At 43.7% G+C, this 19,538-nt stretch overlaps 2 protein-coding genes across 3 annotated transcripts in view; both read right to left on the bottom strand.

The window, feature by feature from the left end:
* Positions 1-751, bottom strand: part of LOC133013524 (hydroxymethylglutaryl-CoA synthase, cytoplasmic-like) — a 7,922-nt gene extending 7,171 nt beyond the window's left edge. The window contains exon 1 of one of the 2 annotated variants that reach the window (XM_061080503.1): positions 597-751. The gene's annotated coding sequence lies outside the window, so the exon portion shown is untranslated. The remainder of the gene's footprint in view (positions 1-596) is intronic. The other variant, XM_061080495.1, reaches the window with a different exon arrangement.
* A 1,068-nt stretch (positions 752-1,819) lies between these two features.
* On the bottom strand, positions 1,820-18,291 carry ythdc2 (YTH domain containing 2). Its single transcript, XM_061075604.1, has 27 exons — positions 18,174-18,291; positions 17,901-17,991; positions 17,583-17,779; positions 16,470-16,672; positions 16,221-16,387; positions 15,471-15,573; positions 15,096-15,252; positions 12,584-12,676; positions 12,341-12,480; positions 11,303-11,438; positions 10,897-11,023; positions 10,395-10,460; positions 10,036-10,217; positions 9,080-9,176; positions 8,670-8,757; positions 7,888-7,962; positions 7,718-7,800; positions 7,460-7,565; positions 7,207-7,323; positions 6,702-6,974; positions 6,271-6,397; positions 4,851-5,047; positions 4,229-4,409; positions 3,897-3,985; positions 3,410-3,529; positions 2,873-3,024; positions 1,820-2,075 (listed from the first exon to the last, which is right to left on the bottom strand). Coding segments are annotated over exons 1-27 (3,486 nt in total). The 3' UTR covers positions 1,820-2,074.
* Positions 18,292-19,538: the final 1,247 nt, after the last annotated feature.

Genomic DNA, 19,538 nt, shown 5'->3' with positions numbered 1-19,538 from the left:
CTAAGAACATTAGCAGGTTAAAGGACACATCAGCTTCCGGTTGTCTCTCCTCTGGATCAGGAGCTAGCATGTTTAGAGTGTAGCTAGCACAAGGTGACATGCTAACAGCTGAGCTAACCCGAGCCAGGAGTATGACATGTAATACACGTGTTCACTTTACTGACACACGCGTCGTTAGTAAACAACACACAGGGTACACTAGCTGCGTCACACGTTATTCTGGACACGTTGCTACACAAACTGAGTTTGGTAAACAAACCTGTTAAAGACACGGGGGGGGGGAAACTGGGTGAAAGGGCACCGGGATCTACCGGAACTGAAGCCCGCCGGGACGGGGAACCGGAACCAGATCCCCGTGAGACCGACACACCGACACACGAGCAGTGACACACACTCTGACACACACACTCTGACAGACACACACTCTGACAGCTCTGAACAGCCATCAGCCACAGACCCGGACCACACACAGCGACGGACCAGCTTCCGGTGCAGCTCACTGGACGGCCGGCTGTCAGCTGTTAGCTCTGTTAGCTGTTAGCTCTGTTAGCTAACAGCTCCAGGGCTCTACACCCGTTAGATGAACATGTTCTCACCTGTGAGGAGTGAAGAGCTGATGAAGAGGAGCCGCTGATGAAGAGGAGCCGCTGATGAAGAGGATGATGAAGAGGAGCAGCTGATGAAGAGGATGATGAAGAGGAGCAGCTGATGAAGAGCAGCTGACAGGTCTCCTCTGTGGTCGCAGCTCTCTGCGGCTCCGTGTGTTTTTATAAGACCAGCCTCTGTCCCTGAACCCGGCACCTGGCCTCCTGACCAATCACAGCTCTCACAGCACATGCGGCGCTACCAAGTCCCGCAGCGCGTCAGCCAATCACAGCGAAGGAAGCGCAACACGCGCCAGGGCCCTAGCGGCGGGCCAATGGGAGGACGTGTACGATGTCTGGTGAGAGAGCAGCAGCCAATCAGGTCGTGACGTCAGTTCCTGGCGCGGCAGTGGCATTGAGCAGCGTGTCCATGGCAACGCGCATCCATTCATACACTCAGGTGAAAACCACCGAGGAAGAAAAGTTTCACTTCACTAAAACAGAATAAAACCGCTGTTATATTTCATAAATATTATCCTGGTGAAAAGAGTAGAATCATCTTAAAGTAATTAAGATGATTCTACTCATCTTAAAGTACTTAAACGGATGATTCTACTCATTTTAAAGTACTTAAGATGATTCTACTCATCTTAAAGTACTTAAGATGAACGGAGAAGAAGAAGGACAGGGCAAGGAAGAGAGGCAGAGTGTTGCCCGGGACTTGAAATAAGCTGCAGTGTAATGGAAGGAGTCTGTTGTGTGATTAGAAAACGTGTGAAAAAGTAAAGATGATTCCACTCATTTTAAAGTACTTAAGATGATTCTACTCATCTTAAAGTTCTCAAGATAAGTATTCAGTAGAATCATCATACTTAAGATGATTCTACTCATCTTAAAGTACTCAAGATAAGTATTCAGTAGAATCATCATTCTTAAGATGATTCTACTCATCTTAAAGTACTTAAGATGATTCTACTCATCTTAAAGTACTTAAGATGAGTAGTTAAACAAGTACTTCAAAGTACTTTAACAAGTACTTCAACAAGTACTTGTTAAAGTGAATGCCCCAGACTCTGGATGGATCCATGAGGGGCTACTGGGAGGTTATTATTATCACAGCACAACTTTTATGAATTGAACTTTAATTAGAATTGATTGAACTGTGGAACTCACAGGTTTCCTCTGGATTGTTTCTGAAGAACAGACGTGAGGAGGAAAGAGGAGAAGTTGAGAAGTCGTTTCCACTCTTAGTTTATTTCCTCTTTAGAGACACAACATCAAACAGAAGCCGTCAGAAACTTCTGCAGCTGAAACTGGGTCAAACTAACATTTGTAAAACTGTTTAACAAAAGAAAAACTAATTTCAGACTCAAAACTCTCCACAGCTAGAACACAACATACGTCCCACAATGCAACACTCCACCATAGAAGCAGTGGTCCTGTCTCAGGAGCTGGAGGAACTGTCTGACTCTTCAGAGCCGATCTTCAGACCTGAGGGAGGAGAAGCAGGGATGTGAGCACAGAGCAGTAACACAACTCTCACCAGCACCTGTACAAAGCACTTTATGTTCTTCACAAACAATATCCACCTGATCTATTCTCAGTCTTTGATTTCATATGATTTTAAATTTGTATTATTTCTGTCTGTTTCCACAGCAGCCTGTTCTCCCTCCTGCCCTCTGCTGGCAGATACAGGAATTCTTAATCTCTTTCTTTAACATTGTGAGATAGAACATCGTCCTTTATTTCTCAGAGAATAATTCAATGTAATGTATATTAATGAAATAAATCTGATATATTTAGATATTTGTAAGTGTTCAAATAAAAATCTGGATCTAGTTAATTTAAATGTTGATTTCATTAGGAGACTGTCGGGCCTTGTGGATATTCAAGTTTATATTTTGTATACATTGTTCTGTTATTGTAAATTAATCCGAATATTATTACTGTGATGTCTTCAATTACTTTATTAACAACTTTATTTTTGCTGCAATGAGGCTTCCAGGCAAAAGTTTTTTACTAGTTTAAAATAAACATCTTGAATCTCTGTCAGTTCATTTGACTCTTCCTCATCTACCTCCATTATTTTTTATGATTCAGGTGAAAAGGTTGTTGTGAAGTTTCCACTTTGGGATTAACAAAGAACTCGTCTTTCCGTCTTGTTCTACAGACTTGACTCTACGACTGAAGGAGTTCAAACTAAAAGAAGAGAGCAGGTAAACGTGTCCTTTCATGTGATTCTTCAGTTAAACACACTGTGATCAACATGTCCTGAGACTCCTCCTCACTAGTCACGGCCGGTGCTGGTGGTCTGCTGGGGGCTGTACTTGGAGGTCTTCGCTGAGGCCTGGAGCCACTCCCCTGGTTTAGTGGTCCGGGGCCGCTGGCCAATCCCTGAAGGCTGCTGCAGGCCCGCCCTCTGCTCTTCCTCCGTGAGCACCTGAGGGACATCGGTTTGAACTCAGGTCATTCATGTCATGTCAACAGCCGCATAATGAACTAGCTGCTCCTGCTGTGTCATCACAGTGTGAACGTGTGAGTTAGATACACAATGTTAAGCACTATAGGAGTTGTTGACAGACTAGAAACCATCGAGGCAAAGCGACTGTCTCCAGTTAACACGTGAACCAGGTGTAAACGTAATACTGTGCATCATGGGAAGATTACATGAAGTTAAGCACACAGATAAAACTCAGGACATGACTCACTCCCCAGCTGGTACCTGTCAAACACACATTCCAATGTCAAGTCCAAACATTATCTCTCATTTTTCACTCAAACAGATGGTGACAAGAATCCAGATAGAAAAAAGGAAGGTGACATACAGAAATCAGGGTCTTCAGGATGGTCTGCTCCTTCTGGTTGTAGGGCTTTGAAGGGAAGCTGGTCCGCCAGGTGAAAAGATTTTGCCACATCTCCCTCAGTTTAAGGACCATCCTGGCTCCCTGATGACATCACACATGACACCAGACAGAACGCGTGAGAGAAAAGATTCAGCACAAAACATCAAGAACAAAAGAAATGGAAAAGGAAATAAACAACGGGTCAGAATGAGCGAAGATGAAACAACAGAACAAAAGAGAAACAATATCAGTGAAGAAAAGTGAGAACTTTCCATCGCTGCAACTCCTCTCTTCAGCCTCTGTCGTAAACACTTGGTTTTACACTCCTATCTGTTTAAGACCTTCTGATAAAGCCCTCTGTGCTCTGATTGGCCGGGTGGCTCAATCTGCTGTGATTTGTCGACAACATCCAGCACCTCTCCACAGGTTTGAAGTGTCTGATGGGACAGTGAGCGTGGTGTTCTCTCACCTCTGACTCGCACTGGAAGGCGAGCCAGTCATCGACCTTGAGCTCAGCTACGTCCTCTGACCCGCTGTCACTGTCATCCTGTGGACGGTCTGACAGAGAAGAAGCTGAAAACAAACACCGAGTCAGACAGACTTCCAAATCAGCTCCAATCTTAAACCACTGGTCACTGCTAAGAAAAGACACAAATCACAAAACACTAATTCCTCAAATTCCCAGAAAATAAGACTGAAAATCTGTAGCAATGTCTAAACCGAGAGGTCGTCTGGGGTTGAATTCTAGTTAAATTCACATTGATTGTAAAATCTTCACAAACAATGTTTTCCTTTATTCACCAGCGGCTCCCGGCACAGTGTGCTCCTCCAGGGGGAAAGAGCCACAACCTCCGAAAAGCGCCACGGTGATGGAGGTCACCAGGGAGCAGCAGCGCACACTCGCCACCTTCTGTCCTCGACGGATCTCATCACAGATCAACCACTCGGTGGGAAGAGCCGCGCCCGACTTGGACGATGTTTTCTTAACAGCAAAAAGACACAAAAGAAATTAAAAACAGAGTTTAAATCTGATTCTACCAGTTAAAGTAGACTTTTAAAATCCATCAGCCACGGCCGGACGCGCTGAGCTTAGATAGAAGATGTGGTTTTTAAGATAATAAACATGCTTAAAGAGATACCAGGCACTTAAATGTGTGACTGTACTTTGATAGAACACATTAAGGTTTTAAAATCACATCTATTACGAAATGTATTACACCACAGCCAGTGAGCCCCACCCACACGTGACAGGACTGGTTTCAAAGGTCTGTGACATCACTAACAGACGGTTTGGATCCTTTAGCTGCGGTGGAAATACTCGTTGTTATTTTGCTCAAAGTATATCTTTCATCATATAACATGCCAACATGTTTAGAAACTCTTTTCTCCCTGGAGGACTTTAAAAGTGAGAGGTTATCAGTACCTCCTTGAACTGGTTGAGGACGGAGGAGGGGTGGAAGTGGATCTGTTTCTTGTTGCTGCAGATCAGAGAGGTCTCCTGGTCGATGTGGATCACGTTGGGATACATGCCGGCCACCAGCGCTGCCTTCACCACAGCCCAGTTCTCTGAATTATGATTCAATTCAACAATGTCACTGCTTCCATGGGCCTGCACAAAACCTGGGGAACAAACAGGACATTTCAAGCTTGTTTGTTTTATTTATTTCTCGAGACAATTAGGGATGTTGAGGGATTCCATTAAAGAAGATATATAAGAAAAGACCCGGCATTGTGTCTTTTGGGTGTTATGCACACTTAGCAGCGAGTCTGAGCCAGGTCAATTGAGTGTGGAGGCCAACCTTTCCTACATGGGCTGAAGTAGTCGTCCAATCACAACAGATTTGTCCAACTAGCCAATCAGAGCAGACTGTGCTTTATCAGGAGGGGGGCCTTAAAGAGACAGGAGCTAAAACCCGAGTTTTAAAACCGCCCTGAAGATAAACAGTCTCCTTTCATATTGGATACTTTGACCTGGAGATGTGATAACGACACAACAGATTACAGACAGTTTGATGAGGTCACACCTAGGGTTGCAAAGGGGTGGAAAGTTTCCGGTAACTTTCCGGAAACTTTCCATGGGAAGTTTAGCTCGGGAATTTTGAAAAAAAAAAAAAACTATGCAAATTAAACGCTGAGCAATAAAATCATCATTCAAAACTCTATTTTAAAGATGTATGGAACGTTGAGTTTCAAGCCTCCACTGGTCATTCTTCCATCACATGCACAGATAACTCCCAGCATGCTTCACTCTACAGCAGGGCTATTGAGGCCTGCTGTAGAGTGCAGGACTAGTCAGGTAAGTTTCCATGATATTACTGGAGAAAATATATTATCATGCTGATTGAGGATTGTTCATCTGTTCATCAAGACTATTTCCATTCATTTATCCATCAATTGAAAAATATGTTTACAGACGATTCCAATTGTTTGGCTAACTATTTATATCTCTGGCATTGCATTAGTGTTTTTTTACAAACTTTTTTCTCATCTTATTCTACAGAACAATGCCACGTGCACTCTCTCATGTGTGGAGACATTTCACCTCATCCAATGTAGAAGGAAAGGCTGTGTACATTTGCAAATACTGTGCAAAGACCTATGTTAAGAATGACACAACGATGCAGAAGCATATAGTCAAGTGCCCAAAGTTTCCTCAGGGCTCAAATCAGCCTATGACACAACAAAATGTTTATATTTATGTCTGTATATGACAAGGTAAATACAGTTAGTATAAATTACCCACAACATTTCCAGTTTATTCCCGTTAATTCCCATGGAAAGTTTCCAACTTTGAATATTCCCGGAATTTTGCAACCCTAGTCACACCACCGAGAACAACTGACCCATAGCACGGAGCTGTGCCAGCAGCTGGATCCTTATGCCGTGTATCTTCTCCATGGTCGAGTGGCACAGGAAGTGTTTCTTACAGAAGGATCTCTCGCTGCCGTTAGCGCAAGCCCTCTGCCAAGCCTGACAGCAAACACACAACAGATGTGAGGACAAGCATGCTTAGAACATGGACAAGGGAACTTGACTGTATCATGATTAAAACGCACTCATTAACAATTTGTTTTGTGAAAGAACATTCCTCATAATGCCACAGAATTAAAATATGGCCAGTTGTAGACAATCTGTTAAATAATCCATATCTAAAATCGAATCAGCTCATCCTTGAGAGCAAGTGATGGTTTGTGCCAAATTTTAAGAAATTCCGGAAAGGCGTTCCTGAGACATGATGTGGACAGGAAGGGACGCAGGTGCAGAGGACGCCCACCTGGAAGGCGGTGAGCAGGGCCATGTGGTCGCTCACGCTACAGGAGGAGAAATGTCTGCGGGCGATCAGAGCAGCTCTCTTCTGAGAGCCGTGCGCAGGAAGGACGAAGGGGTCGCTGTAAGCCAGCATACAGGCGATGGTGAGAATGGGGTCCAGACACTTGAGCACCATGGCACTCAGCACCATCTTGCCCAGGTGGGGCTCTATGGTCAGTTCGGCCAAGTGGTAACCCAAATCAGTCAGGTCTTCATTCTGGTCCATAGCACCTGTAACCTGAGGAGAGAGAGAGATGCTTATAATCAACCCTTCAGCCGTTAACCAACAGTAATACTTCAGACTGATTAACTGTAACATCGTCTGTCCACACTCTGTGTTTATATATTTCGTATCTGTGAATTTCTTCTGAAGCTTTACTGATACGGACGAACAGATGAAACTGAGCAGGACCACCGATAATAATTAACATCATACTCAGGTTCCCGGAGGATTTGTTAGTACTTGATACCTCGAGCATGCTCACAGCCTCTGTGATTACATGTGCAGGCGGAGGCTGTGGAGCTCTGGACAAGAAATCTGCCACTGGACAGGAGGGAGCGAGCAGCTTGGTCTGCAGACACAGCTCCTTAAACACATGGACACATTATCACAGTTAACTGCTGCGTGTTTAAGTAGCCTTCAGATATTATTCTTTCTCTTCCTGATGAATTTAAAGTAAGAGAGACACTGGATTGGATGAAAGTTGCAACGTGTGAGTCTACCTGCAGAGGCATCTGCAGCAGCTGTGGAACCTGGAAGTCCAGCATGTTGTTGAAGCGGATTCGACTGAAGAGGTGGAAGCAGGTCCCAGGTCGGGTGCATCCAGCTCTGTGGACACCACACACGCTCAGTACTTCACTGACTCAAACCTGAGGTGTTATCAGTAGGTGAACAATGATATTAACAGCAGCAGGTCATTAAAGACTCAACTGTTAAGATTAAAAAGAAAGTAAACTGGATTTGCACATTATTTAAATTACCTTCCCTTCCTTTGCAAAGCGCTGGCTTTGGAAATCCAAACCGTCTTTAAAGTGGACAAACGAATGACGCTGTCAAAGCACTTCTACAACAGAATATAAAAATCATTGGTTAATTAATAACCACGTGTTTGTTCCACTTTCATAATAAATTCAACTCTTGGGGACTGTACCTCTTTGACCAACCCCGTGTCGATGACAAACACCACATCGTTGACGCTCGTCTCAGCGTCGTGAGTGGAGAGGATCTGAGTGGATGAAAGAACCAGTTTCATCAAGTTACAGCAAATTCATTGACATCAAGTTTACTGTAAAAAATACATCATCCATTCATCTACAATAAACCGCAGCAGATCTGAGCACCTGTGTTCTGTCATATTGGACCAAACGAATGTCAACTGTGTCCTGACCATAGACTTAAAATAACAAAGAGCTTCCTGCCACTGTCCAGAGAAGAAGCTAAAATATCTCAGATTCAAACGCTGCCATCTGGCACCGATGATGTCATTTGCAGTCAGCGTCTGTCCAGTAGCGATCATGGGCTCGACCAATCACAGGATGCCTCAGACCGTTTTTATTCAATCAAACAATAACTTGTATGTAGTATTATTATTTTTATGTGAAATTTTTAAATCACATTTCAGCAGCTTCTTTCTGAGCGAGTTCGTAAAATAAATGAATTTGGGATAAAAACTTTTCATAGTGTTAGAAAAAACCTTATTAGCCACTCAGCAAAGTGAATGTGATCAGAGGCTGGAGAGGTGATGTGGAGGGTTAGGGTTAGTAAACAGTAAACCTGTTAAAGTGTAAAGAAACTGCTGGAGACTGAAGAAACTTGTCCTTGAGCATCTCAACAAGCAAACGTTTGTTTTAGTTTTTTTTAAATTAAAGTGGAAAAGGCTAAGGTAAACGTTACTATGGGAGCTGTGGGTGCTACCTGTGACATCACACTCACCATCTTCCTGACACCAGGCAGAGAAGCACTCAGCAGCTTCCTGTGCTCCAGAGTCTGAACTTCTGAATGTGGAGTGAAGATCTGGAACCTGAGACACAACACACGTCCATCAGAGACACACTACGCTCAACACAACCAACCGTCACTAACTACCCATGATAAAAAAATACAGTGTTTATTAAAAGCAAGATAAATGGAGGAATGATACAATTCCACAGACTGCATATAAAGATGGACGACACGTTTCGACTTCCTTCCACTGTCCAGAAATAAAATGTAAAAATCCTGGAAACAGGTGCCAGCGTGTTGTGCTTTCAGAACCTTTCGGGGGCGTCATATTGTCCATCTTAATACAGTCTATGGTTAACATCCATAGATCATCACTGCATGTACAGTATATATATACATACCTCTCAGAGTGGGTGGAGAATCTCTTATCGTCGTGCAGGATGCGGTAGCAGAGACCAACTATCTCATCGTGTCCCGGAAGAAAAATCAGGACATCACCTGAAGACAGATTGATCAAAGTTACTGTCTGACACCGATAGAAAAACGACACCAGGGCAGCGGAGACGCCTGTTGGAGGCTCTGTGGATCTACTGGAGCCAACCACTTCCATTTCTGGGACTGCCAAGCAATGAGGTCTTACTGGGAAGAGATCCACAAACATATTAACAATGTATTTAATGTGAACATCCCATTCAAATGTGAAACTTTGTTTTTGGGCAATATATTGTTTGAAACGTGGAACATGAAAGACAAAAAACTGCTCGCTATACTGTTGGCAGCTAGTAAGAAATGTGTCACGAGGAAATGGTTAAAAGTGGCCCCTCCCACCATCGATGAATGGATTGAAATTGTGTATGAGATTTATGTTATGGAAAAGATCTCTTTTTCCCTCAAGGTCGAGCAAGACATGTTTTATAAGACCTGGACCAAATGGACTGAGTGTGTAAAACCAGTTAGATCTGATTTTATTTGAATATACTTGTGTTTGGTGTGATCCTCCTTTTTTTTTTTTGATGTGAGGTGCGCTCCCCGGTTGTGTTCTCTTCACCTCTGTTATTGTTTATTGTAGTTTAGGTCCATAAAACAAAACCCCAGAAAGGCAGTATGAACAAAATCACCCAAACTTACTACATCCATCCTTTCTTATGTCCTTGACAGACTAAAGCTGTATTTAATGTATGTGATGGAAATGTGCCTTTCTAAATAAAAAGAGAATTAAAAAAAATAATTAAAATAAGTTAATGTCTTAAAAATGCCGAAATGTCAGCGACACACAGTGAAATCTGTCTGTGACACGTGTGATTTGTGCTCAATCAGCAGCTGTGATCTTCTGATCCAGATGAGGTGAGGACCTCACCGTCACAGGTGGAGGAGCAGATGTAGTGCAGCAGATCCACGATCAGGTCCAGGTCCACCCACTCGTCACCACAGCTCTGCTGGTACAGTCGAAGCAGCTCGTGCTCTTCAGTGCTCATCTCTGCAGGGACACACTGCCCCCCCCCAGGGGACTCATCCAGGGTGCTCTCCTCCCTCAGAGGACTGCACAGGAACAGCAACCGTCATGACTGACATGACTGTACATCCATATTTACATCTGGAAAAGCTCAGTCAAGAAGAATATGAAATGCTTCTTAATGGAACAATAACATCCAGAGAGTGACTGAAGCATCTCTCCACAGAAGCACTTTCACACAGTGAGGAGGACGTTACACTCACATGGAGCATTTGAGAAGATCCACAGCATCTGTGTGTTCAAACTGTTGGGCGAAGTCTAAGGCCGTCCTGAAACCAGACCAAAGCAGTGTGGCTCATTACTTTCTCATTACATCCACAGGGCTCGTGTCCTGCAGCTCGGGCTGTGAAGGTTTGGACATGTTCTCATCGTGGTAATAGAACAACAAACAGCCTCTTAAATTAAAGACATTCAGATCATTGACGGGCCTGAGGGACCGGGAACAGCAGTCTCTGACCCGCGACACTTTAAACGCTGATTTGTTTGAAATGACGCCACAATATCAACACTGATCATCACGTAATGATGGACACTTTTCTTTAATGAGTTAAATCTTTCTTCAGAGCAGACAGTAATGAGCTCAATCCCGCGGTATGCATCACATGACCACATGTGGCTACCAGCACAGCCCTAGCTGAAGGTTCAAGGATGAAATAAACATATAAAACAAATATAAGAATGAGTGTATCCTGACGGATGTCCTACCATCCATTAGACGCCTTCTCGTTGATGTCAGCTCCCATGATGAGCAGCTGCTCCATCTGCTTCATGAATCCTCGACTTGACGCCATCATCAGAGCCGTGGCGCCCAACTCACTGTGCCTGTAGTCCACTACTCACAAGAATAAACAGTTCAAGGCTTCGTGTTCTAATGCATCATCCATACTCTGTACCTGCTTCACGATATTCATTTTTACAGGATCTCTAGTTTGCAGAGAATTTGTTAAAGTATAAAGTACACCCACCAACACTTCTAAAACTTACTGATTAACACATCATATTCTGTTTGTTTCATCATGAAAGATTAGGATTAGGATTAGATTAGGATGAATGGATAAAATGATCAGCAGCCGCGGTGATTAGGAGCGGACACCGACTCGGAGAATCTTACCGTTCACATTTTCGGAGAGGATGAGGTTGTAGAGCTGACTGAAAGAGTCCTGGTCCTGACTGTAGAAAATGTTGAAGAGGCAGGAGTCCATCTGCTTCACCAGGCCCGGCTCCAGCTGATCACAGTCTCTCTGTCTCTACAACACAGAATCACACACTGAGCTCTGTCAGGTTTCACATCACACACGTCAGCGCCACACAATCACCACACAGACCTGAGAACCTTTAAGAAACAAGGAGTTTCCACCATGGAAAAAGAGTGAGTGATAGAGTCGGACACACACACACAAACAGGTTTCTATGAAGATCAGTTCTAAGTGTGGAGCCGAGTCTCTTGTTGACCAGCGGAGTAATGCTCCTTGGAGCTGCCAGGGGGAGCCACACCGATCAAGTCAATGTGGAGATCAGTGACCACTGTTATAACTGACGGCTGTAGTCGGATTTTTGAATTGAAAAGCTTGTTTTGTAAATGATACACTGTTAATACCAGAAACGGTCTAAAATACTTTTTAAAGCACAAATCATGAGTCTCGAAAAGATACAAACCTCTAGTCATGTATAGAAATACAATAATTTGATGCATCGAGATGTATTGATAATCATTCTATAATCTGAGCCGTCTGAATCCAAATCAAATCGTGAGGTGCCTCGAGATTCATAAACAGTCCTGAAGTTTACTTTGTGTTTGTCTGATTCGCTCTAGAGTTCTTGTCAGATCATGAATCTGGATCGTTCTGGTCACTTCAACTCTTTTACTTTGTTGTGTGTGTCATAAACTCTGGAGCCAATCAAACAAACACAATGCTTGAATTGTGAAGTGACAGCCCAGCCCTGGTCAGACATTAGTCTGCTGGATTCATTTCACAAATCTCCACAAACATCTCCAGCATCAGACTGGAGGCTCAGCTGTGTGCAACCATTTCTGTAACGCTCTGTCATTTACCTCCTCTCCATTCTCCTGCCTGCCAGCGAGTTCAGGGAGACAAGCTATGATGGCTACACTCTGTGTGTGTGTGTGTGTGTGTGTGTGTGTGTGTACCGGCTTGGTGGCGGTGGCGTCCTCTCTGCCCAGGGTTCTGTGGTCCTGGACGAAGCCTGGGAAAGACTCAGGGCTACTCGGGTTCTTCCTGGTCTCCACTAACTTGCACCACTTGGTCAAACATGTCTGCTGCTTCTCCTCTGACGACCAGATCATGACATACACACATTTATGAGATCAAGACCTTTCTTTACTTGTTCATTCAGTCTGACTCGGTGGAATAATAGAGGAACAGCCTCGTACTTCTCTGCGTCTCAAGCTTGTTTGTCCTGAAGCCCGTCAGCTTCAGAACGTCTTCCAGGAAAAGTTCCTGAACATCCAACTGTCGTCCTTTGACTAGACGAAGAAAACGTACTTGAATAAAGAGATACAGCTAAATTATATGATTGTTCTTTGATAACTCAAATTTCTTACCAGTTATACCACACACACAATATAAAACTTTGCAGCCAATTAATGATCAATTTGAGACCTTCATTTCGTTGATTTCAATTTAAGACTTTTTGAGTCTTAAATTGCCTGGATCAGCGTGGTCTTGGTTTTTTATGAATCTCCCTGAGCAAGAAGTCTCTCCGTCATAACCCATTTCCAGTGATGTAGAAGGTACTTGAAGCCATACTTGAGTAAAAGTACAGATATCTGACCTGAAAGTGACTCCGGTGAAAGTTAAAGTCACCCGTCAGAAAATGACTTGAGTAAAAGTCTTAGAGTCGCTCATATTAAATGTACCTAAGTATCAAAAGTATCTGGTGTTGAAATGTACTTAAGTATCAAAAGTAAAAGTACAAGTACCAAAATTTAAAATGCTAAGTGCTTTTTATAGTAGATCTATACAGACACAAATCATCCCAAAATTGTTCTCTTCAGGATTTATTTCAACTGACTGAAAAATTATAACAACACTATATATATAATGTATAATTTTACAAATTTTGAACCTGAGATGCTGAGGTTCAAATAGTAATGGACTAGTGCATCTGAACTTCTAGAGACAACAAAGAATCAACACAACAGAATAAACAAGTGCCTCATGAGTCTGCCTAAGAACATTAATTAACCACAGTATAACCACTAAAACATTCTGTAAATATAACTGAACATGGACCTTTCATCATTAGCAGGAGTGATACACAATGGCCCTTATGATGACTCAGCAAAGGGAAACTAGACACACACAATAAGATAAGATTTCTCTTTTGTTAACAGCCTGGACACATGCTAGTACCAATGTTTTTTTGAATGCTAAATTACATTTACAAAATACATCCAATTGAATATCTTAAGGTGCAAATTTGGTTACAGTATTTTGGTGACTTTATTTTGAAGTTTATAAATGATCAGTGTCTTGCTTGACGGCACTTCAACACTACGCTTTTGTGTCTATGAGCTGTATTGTGTAGCTGCCTGGATGTTTACCTGCCTGTTTACCTGCCGCCAGCTTGTCTACTCATCTACATGTAGCCTGTTTATTTATCATTAGACTATCTTCACTGCGGTTGTGTTTGTTTCCAGCAGAGTGACACTACACCTCTTGCCTGTAGGGACGACAAAGTGAAGACACAACCCTGCTTGAAGTTGTACACATTAGCCAGTTTGTACAATACATATATAAAGACTCAACAGCTTCTAAGTTGTGTTGAGTCAGCACAAAGGGCGACTAAGGATTGGAATTGGCAATATATAGATATATAATATCTTTGAAAAATTATATTGGCATTATAGTGAGTGGAAAACTGGGCCTGATTACCCAGGGTTCCATTTGGCAAGGTCCATTAAAAACCTGAATTGTGTGCGTGAATATGCAGTAGTCCACGACACAGTGTTTGTTTTTGGTTGTGTTGGCTGAAAGTTGTTTTTGCGTTAGTTTATATAATTGGTTGTGTTGTTTGTTTTTCCATCTCGACTTGTTTTAAATCTGTTTGTTTTGTTTTCATGGACGTGTAAGACTAAGTAGACACAGCCAACCAATGATAGTCTATTTAAAAACAGTTTTTGTTTAAACCAACTACTTCCAATATTGTCTTTAAGAAAAGTGAACCACTTGCTGCTTCGAGTTATGTATTTATGTTCATATGTTGACACGAAGCAGGAAAGGGAAAACAAATGTGAATCGAAAAAGGAAAACCTTCAAAAAATCATGTAAAGTCACCTGATAAAAGCCCAAAAAGAATAATAATCCTTACAATTTCAATAAGGCCTCACGTCTGTCAGTGCCTGTCAGTGCTCAGTGCAGAGAGAGAGAGAGAGAGAGAGAGAGAGAGAGAGAGAGAGAGAGAGAGAGAGAGAGGGAGGGAGGAGAGAGAGAGAGAGAGAGAGAGAGAGAGAGAGAGAGAGAGAGAGAGAGAGAGAGAGAGAGAGAGAGAGAGAGAGAGAGAGAGAGAGAGAGAGAGAGAGAGAGAGAGAGAGAGAGAGAGAGAGAGAGGGAGAGAGAGAGGTCCACGCTGCTCCAACCTCCGCTGCTCAAGTAACGAGACAGTTTTGAGAATGTAAGAAGTACAAAGTACAGATGTTTGTGCTCAAATGTAACGAGTAAAAGTAAAAAGTCGTCAGGAAAACAAATACTCAAGTAAAGTACAGTGAAAAATCTACTTAAGTACAGTAACGAAGTATTTCTACTTGGTTACTTCCCACCACTGCCCATCACTGTAATAAAAGTCTGGAGTCGTGGCTCATCGCTCACAGAGCAGAGAACTTGTGCGTCACATGGTCCGAGGTTTGGTCCAATCACAGAACTGAATGAGTCAGTGTAACTTACGCTGGATCACAGGGCAGCGGCCAAAGTACTGAGAGAACATGTGGACATCCAGCGCTGCCGTGGACAGGATCAGCTTCAGGGTCGGGATGTTCTGAAGCACACTCTGCATCTTAGTGAGCAGGACGTCAGTCAGACCATCACGCTCATTCACCTCGTCCTATTGAAACACAGCAAATCACTTTAACACCATGTGTTCGACCCGTGAGTTCAAAACAAAAGTCTTAACTGGGAGACAGGAACGACACACGATGAAAAAGGCTTCAAAGGTTAGATGGCCTTCAAAGAACAATCCCTGATTCAACAGTTCAGTTTCATAAAGTGGTGTTAGACACGTCTGACTCTAGATGTCTTGTACATTCAAGTCTTGATGCTCACCACAATCACGTGGGTCACATTTTTGAGGCAGTCTTCTCCAGCCATCAATGTTTTGAGAAGCACTTCATTGGTGCAGAAGGTCAGCAGGGTCATCGGACAGTGTCTAAGGGTTCAGAGGCACTTTCACAATACAGCTGGATGCAGACAGGAGAGCACGTATATCACATACCATAGATTATGTATGATGCGTGTTCATGTTTGTGATATTGGTTATTTGATTATATGGAAACAGGCTAAGACGTGATGATTGACAGCTGAGACCACCCTGTGATTGGTGAAACATGTGTATCGGTGGGAATCTGCTCCACAGTCACTACTGTAAAGACTCTGGCTTCAAATGATGTCAGCGTTCATATCCCAGATATTTTAGATTCACTTCTGGATAGTGGGAGTATCTTTCCTTACTTCTATTAGCTGTTTTGAAAACAGTTTGTACAGTCAAGACATTTAATTTTAAAAATACTCAAGTTGGACATAACTTTGATCTTATAAGTGTCAACGTGTGGGCTGTGTGGAATGCATTAGTGTGCGCTGCTCAGTGACATGTTTTAAGTGTTTAAGTGTATAAGCTACTGGATGTTCTAAATTTCCCTCGGGATTAATAAAGTATCCATCTATCTATCTATCTATCTTTCAAATCCAGGTATTTCATCTCCACTTGTCCTTCAACGTCCCATGTTTGTCCATCATTTGATCTGCGTGTAGTTAGTTGAGATTCTATCACAGACAACAGGTTCTGGTCTCATCTACCTGCACTCCAGTCTGATATGATAACCCACGGTCTGGCCCACACTCTCCCCTCTCTCCTTCGCCACTCGTTCAGCCACGACCAGGACGGCCAGCCACCGGGGCTGCGTGCAGAGGATCCTGCACGGCTCCATGTTCAAGCTGCAATCATCCAGCAGCATCTGTGGGATCTGCACATTGAACAGCGGTCAAACGGAAGCAGCTTTTCATATCAATTTGTCCAGGATTGCCCGTCTGTCGAACAAACCCCACCTGTGTAGTTTTCCCGGAGCCGGTCTCTCCCACCACCAGCACCACCCGGTTGGCTCTGACCAGCTGGACGATGTCCTCCTGGGATTCATAGATCGGGAGGGAACGTCGGAAACGGTCCAGCTCAGAAGGATTCCTCCTTGGAGGCACAAAGGGGGCGCTGTTGTCTAAGCATCCAAGAGGCTTGTATCTGTCACCGCTGTTGTCTGAGGGAAGATAAGAAGAAGGATGTTCATGGCCTGGCCCACAGTAGACCTTGCATCCTGAATGCAGAGGAGCAGAGGGGGGGGGGTGTGACTCAGTGAATCCACATCACTGTGTGGAAAGAATTCCAGAGACTATGATGCAGCAGGACTGCTTCACATATAGTATTGAAGTTCTCCTTCAACATGTTTCCCCTCATCATTGCTGCTAAAACCTTTCTCCTGATGATGTTCTCCTCTACACATCTGTGTCTCTTGTGTCCGTCCTGGGAGACGGATCCTCACATGTGTCTCTCTGAGGTTTCTACGTGTCTTCACCTGTTAAAAGAGTTTTTAGTAGTTTGTCCTGACTCTTGTTGAGGGTTAAGGACAGAGGACGTCTCACCATGTTAAAGCTCTATGAGACAAACTGTGATTTGTGAATATGGGATATACAAATAAAATGTGATTGATTGAAATGTGAACCGTGAGTCGTCCTTTCATTCACAGGACTTGTTTTGGCTCATTGATTTTAAAAGATTGAAAACGCTGCTGTCATGTTACTGATTTTTTTCCTGATACCACTGTGGAACCGACCATTAAATATAAATGCATAAACCACAAGTGCTGCAAAATAATGCTGAGTGTAGAATGCATGTATTGTTGTTCTAGTTTGTTCTTCAGGTTATTATTCATACTCTTAACTCCAGTGTAGTAAGAGAGCGACTTTCAGAGGAGGGTGTCACGAGAACCGATCCTTCGGTACCAAGTCTGACCCAAATTCTAAAAATGTCACGGAACTTATTTTTTATCGTACTGTAGGTTCCAAACAATTCTACTTTGGGGAATTGGATTTCTCTGACCTTTGCATGACATTAATAAATCAGCTTGGTGCAGACAGCTGTGCTTGGTGAAACGTCTGCGGTGAACTCACAGCGCTGAGCAGGCCGCCACACGCCACTCCGGTCAGCGTGCTGCACGTCTGTGCGGCCCTTGTGGCCGATGGGAAACTTCTGGAGCAGAGAGTTGATGGCACACAGGGACTTCTGGGAGATGATGAGCGGCATGACCGAAGCAGCTGGATCGGATCCATCCTTCTTCCAGAGGGTGATGAAGCAGCGGAGTCCTTTCCTAAAAGAGAAACAGAGAAATGTCTCCATTAATGAACGGGTTGAAACTCACGTGTCTTTACTGAGCAGGTGACGAAAGCTGTGAAACGTGTTTAAACACACGAGACCCGGGTCGTCTTTACCCTTTGCTCCTGGAGAGGAAACCCAGGGACTGAGCCACTCGATGGATGTAAGCCCTCTCAGCGCCGGAGAAGCAGGAGGGAAGGTCCACCTCTGATTGGTCAGGGAAAGCAGAATGTGATGACACTCTACAACGACTCACACTGGGACTAGTGACAGAATGACATCACTAACACGGGTCACATGATCACAGGTCACATGATCTGCTCTGTGACATCACTAACACAGGTCACATGATCTGCTCTGTGACACATATGAACACGAACAGTTGATACCTCTCTCTTCACTGAACTGAAACCGCTCCAGACAGAAGTTAACTGCGATCTCCACTTCCTCGTTGACGTGAACTTCCTCTCGGGGGGGCGGGCTCTGGCTTATGGCGTTCGTCGACATGATGCACTGCAACACAACAACACTTTATCTTATCACAGCTCAAATGTACTTCTCACAATAACACAACCGATCTCTGTTGTGTGCCTTCATGGTAGATCTCGTCAATGGCCTGTTAAAATATCCAGGAGGTTTCACCATCCACTGAAGTCAGGTGGAACTGAAGTAGATCTCTGCATGTGTCTTTGAGTTGTGTACTCTCTCACACACACACACACACACAGGGAAGGTGTAAAAACACAAAGGTGGCATACAGTGTAATAAGTGAATAAGACTAATGTGATTATTCTCTATTATTAATAATAAATAGAAGTTATGGATATTTAATCGCAAGCTTCCCCTGACCTGCATTAGCTTCAATGGCTTCTTGTGTTTCTACGGGCTACCAGCTGAGGCCACGTCTAGCCTGGGCTAATTTACAGCTAGCCTGGGCTAATTTACAGCTAGCCTCGGCTAATTTACAGCTAGCCTCGGCTAATTTACAGCTAGCCTGGGCTAATTTACAGCTACCCTGGGCTAATTTACAGCCAGCCTCGGCTAATTTACAGCTAGCCTGGGCTAATTTACAGCTAGCCTCGGCTAATTTACAGCTAGCCTCTGCTAATTTACAGCCAGCCTCGGCTAATTTACAGCTACCCTGGGCTAATTTACAGCCAGCCTCGGCTAATTTACAGCTAGCCTGGGCTAATTTACAGCTAGCCTCGGCTAATTTACAGCTAGCCTCTGCTAATTTACAGCCAGCCTCGGCTAATTAACAGCAGCCTGGGCTAATTTACAGCTAGCCTCGGATAATTTACAGCTAGCCTCGGCTAATTTAAAGCTAGACTGGGCTAATTTGCAGCTAGCCTGGGCTAATTTACAGCTAGCCTGGGCTAATTTACAACTAGCCTCGGCTAATTAACAGCAGCCTGGGCTAATTTACAGCTAGCCTCGGCTAATTTAAAGCTAGATTGGGCTAATTTACAGCTAGCCTCGGCTAATTTATAGCTAGCCTGGGCTAATTTACAGCTAGCCTGGGCTAATTTACAGCTAGCCTCGGCTAATTAACAGCTAGCCTGGGCTAATTTACAGCTAGCCTGGGCTAATTTACAGCCAGCCTCGGCTAATTTACAGCTAGCCTGGGCTAATTTACAGCTAGCCTCGGCTAATTTAAAACTAGCCTGGGCTAAGTTAACGAACAGCACCTGCAGAGCGAACTCACCATGTCACCTCAGGCCCCCCCCCCCCCCCCCCCCCCAGTATCCAGGTTC

This window comes from Limanda limanda, chromosome 1, assembly GCF_963576545.1.
Source record: "Limanda limanda chromosome 1, fLimLim1.1, whole genome shotgun sequence".
Taxonomy (NCBI): Eukaryota; Metazoa; Chordata; class Actinopteri; order Pleuronectiformes; family Pleuronectidae; genus Limanda; species Limanda limanda.
Note: the sequence above shows the minus strand (reverse complement) of the source record. Positions and strands in the feature narration are given on the sequence as shown.